Source organism: Kryptolebias marmoratus, linkage group LG17 (genome assembly GCF_001649575.2).
Source record: "Kryptolebias marmoratus isolate JLee-2015 linkage group LG17, ASM164957v2, whole genome shotgun sequence".
Taxonomy (NCBI): Eukaryota; Metazoa; Chordata; class Actinopteri; order Cyprinodontiformes; family Rivulidae; genus Kryptolebias; species Kryptolebias marmoratus.
The window spans coordinates 27,147,709-27,153,337 of NC_051446.1; the positions used below are offsets into that span (position 1 = coordinate 27,147,709).

At 44.6% G+C, this 5,629-nt stretch overlaps 1 protein-coding gene across 1 annotated transcript in view; it reads left to right on the top strand.

Annotated features, from left to right (window-relative positions):
- The first annotated feature begins 748 nt into the window (after positions 1 to 748).
- lipf (lipase, gastric) overlaps positions 749 to 5,629 on the top strand; it is a 6,423-nt gene continuing 1,542 nt past the window's right edge. The window contains exons 1-8 of the mRNA XM_037980945.1: positions 749 to 895; positions 2,214 to 2,342; positions 2,566 to 2,677; positions 3,497 to 3,695; positions 4,358 to 4,467; positions 4,568 to 4,704; positions 5,026 to 5,172; positions 5,461 to 5,622. Of these exons, the coding sequence (XP_037836873.1) occupies positions 2,217 to 2,342; positions 2,566 to 2,677; positions 3,497 to 3,695; positions 4,358 to 4,467; positions 4,568 to 4,704; positions 5,026 to 5,172; positions 5,461 to 5,622 (993 nt within the window). The 5' untranslated portion in view covers positions 749 to 895; positions 2,214 to 2,216. The remainder of the gene's footprint in view (positions 896 to 2,213; positions 2,343 to 2,565; positions 2,678 to 3,496; positions 3,696 to 4,357; positions 4,468 to 4,567; positions 4,705 to 5,025; positions 5,173 to 5,460; positions 5,623 to 5,629) is intronic.

Consider the following 5,629-nt stretch of genomic DNA (forward strand, 5'->3'; position numbering starts at 1 on the left):
TGGATGGATGGATGGATGGATGGATGGATGGATGGATGGATGGATGGACGGACGGACGGTTGGATGGATGGATGGATGGATGGATGGATGTTGTTTTATCCTCCCATCAGTGATCATATTTTCTGTATTATTCTTCTGTATTTTACGTGTATAATTAAATAGGACTGAATCTGAGTCTGATTATGAATCTTAAATCCTCTTCCTCTCATTCTTCTTCCTCTTCCTCTTCCTCTCTTTCCTGTCTTTCCACCTGCTGTCCTTTAAACTCCTTTAAATAATGGAATTATTGTGATTAAACTCAATAAAACGGAACAAATGGTTATTTTTTAAGGTTTTATGACTTCCACCCCCCTTGCTGCCAACAGAACACCGAGTCCGGCTCATAAAACGGGGACAATGAGGAGCAGAACCGAACCCAAAACCGAACCTATCCCGTCGTCACGTCCTGTTGGAGATGTCAAAACAAAGTCTGAAAACGCAATAAATGAGCTAATTCATTTTATTGAATGTTTTTTGGTTTCCTGCTTTAGATCATCAGTCAATAAAAAGAAACTTTTGTCTTTAAACTTTTTTTATAGGATAAGCATTTTATTTTAAAAGGTGTTGTAGGGAAATTAGAAGTTTTATTTTGAAAGGGGCTCTCAGTCGTAACTTTCAGAAACTTCCGGTGTTAAATTCAGGAAACAAATCAGAACTTTTCAGCGGCGAAGAAGCTATAAATCTACCTGTTGTTTACTAACTGCTGTTTACCAGCTGTCCTTGGTTCATGGGATTGGTTTTCTCGCTGACCAATCACAGAGAGCGCTCGCTGTGACGTCACAGCCCCGCCCACCGACTCATGTGACCTCCTCAGTACTCAGGGTTCAGAGTTCAGAGAGCAGCAGCAGCAGAACAGGTGAGTTCTGACGGCTTTTTACTAAATCCTGACGGAACCAGGCCGGTTTCAACTGGGTTAACAGAGGAGCTCGAACCCGAACCGGAAGCGTGTTTGTGACAGAAATAATTCGTGTTTTTCTCAAACCAAGAATCAAAGAGTTCGATCAAATATCAGCTGAATGTTTCTGCTGCTTGTTTCCAGGGTTGATTTGAATATTTTCTGTCTGAATTATGAAAAACTGCAGCAGGAATTATCAATCAGCTCAGAGATTTGAATTTACTCACAATCAGCTGATCTATGTCTTCAGCTAATAAATCCAACAGGAAGTGAAAAGGAAAAAATGAGGAAGTGACAAAGGTTCTTTGCTCATTTCCTCCCAAATTTGCTGAAAATCCTTCATAAAACATCTGACATGAAATATAAGAATAAACCCTGAAAACAAGGTTAAAAGTCAGAGACAGGAAGTGGAGAACGGCTCATAAACAACCTGGAAACACAACTGTAAACAGCATGCAAACAAACAGTAAACAACTAGTAACCAACCAGTAACCCAACCAGTAACCAGCCAGTAAACAACCAGTAACAAGTCAGTGACCAGCCAGTAACCAACTACTAACCAGCCAGTAAACAACTAGTAACCAACCAGTAACCAGCCCGTACCCAACCAGTAACCAGCCAGTAACCAGCCAGTACCCAACCAGTAACCAACCAGAAACCAGCCAGTAACCAGCCGGTAACCAACCAGTAAACAACTAGTAACCAACCAGTACCCAACCATTAACCAACCAGAAACCAGCCAGTAACCAGCCGGTAACCAACCAGTAAACAACTAGTAACCAATCAGTACCCAACCAGTAACCAACCAGTAACCAGCCAGTAACCAACCAGTAACCAGCCAGTAAACAACCAGTAACCAGTCAGTACCCAACCAGTAACCAACCAGTAACCAGCCAGTAACCAGCCGGTGACCAGCCGGTAACCAGCCTGACTCGTTCCTGGCTGTAAATGTCAGAGAAACAAACAAACCAACAGGAAGTCCACACATTGTACGTTCTTAATGTTGGATCAGAACCGCTTTAAAACCAAGTCCTGAGACCCAAACACTGAAGCAGTTCCTGTTTCCCAGGACTTTCTGATTATTTATGGTTCACATGAACGCCTCATCTCCATGGAAACGGGGTCTCTGTTTACAGCAGTTCTTCTTCATGATGTTCATCATCTTCATCAGGACAATTTTACACTTAATAGGTTTAAAACTAATCAGAAAGAACGGTTTTTATTCTGGAGCATGAAAGCATCACCTGACTCTGTGTGTGTGTGTGTGTGTGTGTGTCAGTTAATGATGTGTGTCTCGGTGTGTGTGTTGCTTCTCTCTGCTCTCGTCCACAGCAGCTCGAGCGTCGGCGGTCAGCGGCACTCTCATGAACGGTTACAGAAGTTGGACCCTGAAGTGGACATGAACATCGTGAGTGCGACCCGGTTATGGTGTCTCTGTCCAGGTGTCATTAGTGTCGCCATGGCAGCTGTAGATTTTCAAAGTAAAAGCTGAGCTGATGTCTGTAGGGATTTTTTTCTGCAGTTCTTCCTGGCAGGAGCAGGTACTTGTCTTGCAGACATGTTTAACTGTAGCAGCGACAGTTAGCTTGTTTTTATACAGGTCGATAACTTTGTGTGTCTGTGTCACTCAGACGGAGATCGTACGGCGGTGGGGTTACCCTGCAGAGGAGCACCAAGTTTTAACGGAGGACGGTTACATCCTGACCGTCAACAGGATCCCTCAGGGCCTTAAACCCAGCACAGGTCAGACTCTCATTTGGTTTTACAGGTTCTTTAACATCAACGCACTGAAGTAGGAACAGGAAGTTCAGTCCCCTCACCTGACTCTGGCTCTCTATGTCATGCTCTACCACCATGTTTTCTTAAAGAGGTTTTCCCTTGATTTGGGCACTTGGTTCTTGCCCTTTTTAACAGCAGGCTGTTATCTGGAGTAGTTCCTGCTAATTTTGAACATGCAGCTCATGATAAAGAAACCTGGCGTCTCATTAATAAAACTGGCGTACGCACAAAACGAGGCCTGAGACTTGCATACGTCACTTTCCACTCAAAGTTTGTGATCTATAAAACACAAACTTTGTGAAAATGTGCCGTCCCTCATGCCAGCTCTGAGCCATGCGTCCCATAGACCCTTGTTTTGGAGACAGGGGGAACTGGAGACACCGATGGTGAAATGGAGAGTTGAAGCCACACTGCATCATGATTCCTCTCAGATATTTAATTTCACTCCATAATCAAACTTTAATCTTATCAGAAGCTTTCAGAACAGCAGGATTATTTATGCTTCTGCTGGTGAGCCAGAAGGACCTTTCAAATAAAAAAGGCTTTAAGCCAACTTCAATCTTAAATAAGAGTTCAGCAACATTTCAGGTTCCTCCCTGGATGATCACCAGGGTGATGTGTCCCACAGAATAACACAGAGGGACAGTGGCTCCCCCCTCAGGCGCTGCCTCTAAACCCCCAGAGGTCAGAGGAGGCGCGCTTTAACACCGCTCACATCCGTGCGCTCCCTCGCGGTTGCATCTTCTGGCGTAGCAGGGTTTAACCAGCCCCGGTGTCTCTCAGGTCCGAGGCCAGCGGTTTTCCTGCAACACGGTCTCCTGGCTGCCGGCAGCAACTGGATCACCAACCCGCCCAACGCCAGTCTGGGCTATGTGCTGGCAGATGCAGGCTTCGACGTTTGGATCGGAAACAGCCGAGGAAACACCTGGTCCAGGAAACACCGGACACTGAGCCCGGACCACGAGGAGTTCTGGAGGTTCAGGTGAGTTATTTTAAACAGTCGAATCATGTGACTCATGTTTAAAGTCTGTTTTTAGGCATTAATTAAAATTTTGAATTTGTGTTTTTTAGTCATCAGTGGTCATGTTGGTGTTTTCAGCTTCTTTACTTTCCCAGATAGCAAAATATGAGTGAATCAACGTTGAAATATGGTTAGGCAGAAATATTGAATCCATGTTGAAGCCTGACATTTAAATTATACAAAAAGTGGTCGGTGACTTACATGCTGAGTCAACGTTAGGTTTTCAACCATAACTGATGCTATATCAGTGTTGATTCAACCATCATCTAAATTTGGATCTACATGCATTTTTTAGTGCATGTACCACATAAGGCAATTGATAGCACATGGTTTAATTCTTACCTAGAATTAAATTCCGGGGGCCAGTCAGAGGCAGGTTGCAAACAAGACAGCAGCGCAGCGAGTGATGAAATGCAGAATCAGTAGCGGTTGTTGATTCAACACTGATTAGACGCTGGCATTTCAATCATTAGAGTTCAACCACAAAACAACATCGATTCATTGGTTAATTGGCTAGAATTGGATGATTGTTTGATGGTTGATCCACCATCAGTCGTCGACCTTTGAACATAGTTCAACAGTGAATGAACATCTTTTGTAATCTGGGTTCATCCTGTCTGTAGTTATGATGAGATGGCTCTGAAGGACCTTCCAGCGGTTATAAACCACATTCTGAAGGTGACGGCTCAGGAACAGATCTTCTACATCGGACACTCTCAGGGAACCACCATAGGTACCACACTCACTGAACGCTCTTATTTTGAAACTCTTCAGTGAATTTCTGTCTGTAGAAATCATCTTTGTCCTCTGCGTGTCTCCGTCTTATTTCCTAGCATTCATAGCGTTCTCCATGCTGCCAGAACTGGCCAGTAAGATCCGGTTATTTCTGGGTTTGGCTCCGGTGGCAACTGTGGCGTTCACCAACAGTCCCATGACCAAACTGTCCGTTCTGCCTGACTTCCTGATCTGGGTGAGAACAACTTTATTTCAGCTTTATTCTTCTACTTGTTAAATAAATGGTGTGTGTGTGTGTGTGTGTAGTGGGGAAGTTGATGGTTTGGTTTTACATTAAACTCTGTGGCGGGTGTCACCTATATTATGTGCCAAAAAAGGCGGAGCCTTGTTACAAATTTCCCCCAGCATAAGGCTATGATCCCCAAATTGAGGCTGATTCACCTGAAATGAGGTGAGGATTTTCTCCCAATATCAGGTCCAGCCTTTCCAAAAACAGGAGGTGAACTTTGATCCCAACATGTTGCACTGGTGACCTGATTGTGGGCGCCCCCTGCAGGAGCTGTTTGGTCGGCGGGACTTCCTGCCTCAGAGTCGGTACATCAAGTGGTTGGCTGAACACGTGTGTGCAAAGAAGCTGCTCAGCGAGCTGTGTGGAAACCTCTTCTTCATCCTCTGTGGCTTCGACGAAAAGAACCTCAACATGGTTTGTACAGTCTGAAACCGTAATCCGACACAAGTTTACTGCTTTAATCCAGGTGGGTCTGTTAGCCAGTGGCTAAAACATCTGGATTTACCAAAAAACATGTCGTAGTGTTGATCCAACACTGAAACCTGATGGATCTCAGAGATGGCTGCTTTTCTGATCAGGTTCTGTTTCAAGAACCAGCCCAACAGGAGAACAGTCACAGATAGGCAGATCTAAAAACAGAACCAAGACCAGAGCTGAACCCTGAACCCTGAACCCTGAACCCTGAACCCTGATCTGTTCCAGACTCGGACTCCAGTCTACACGACTCACTGTCCTGCTGGGACATCCGTCCAGAACATGGTCCACTGGGCTCAGGTACTGTTTACTGCTTTGTTGTTGTTTACAGATTTGTTGTTGTTGTTTACGGCTTTGTTGTTGTTTACTGCTTTGTTGTTGTTGTTTACGGCTTTAT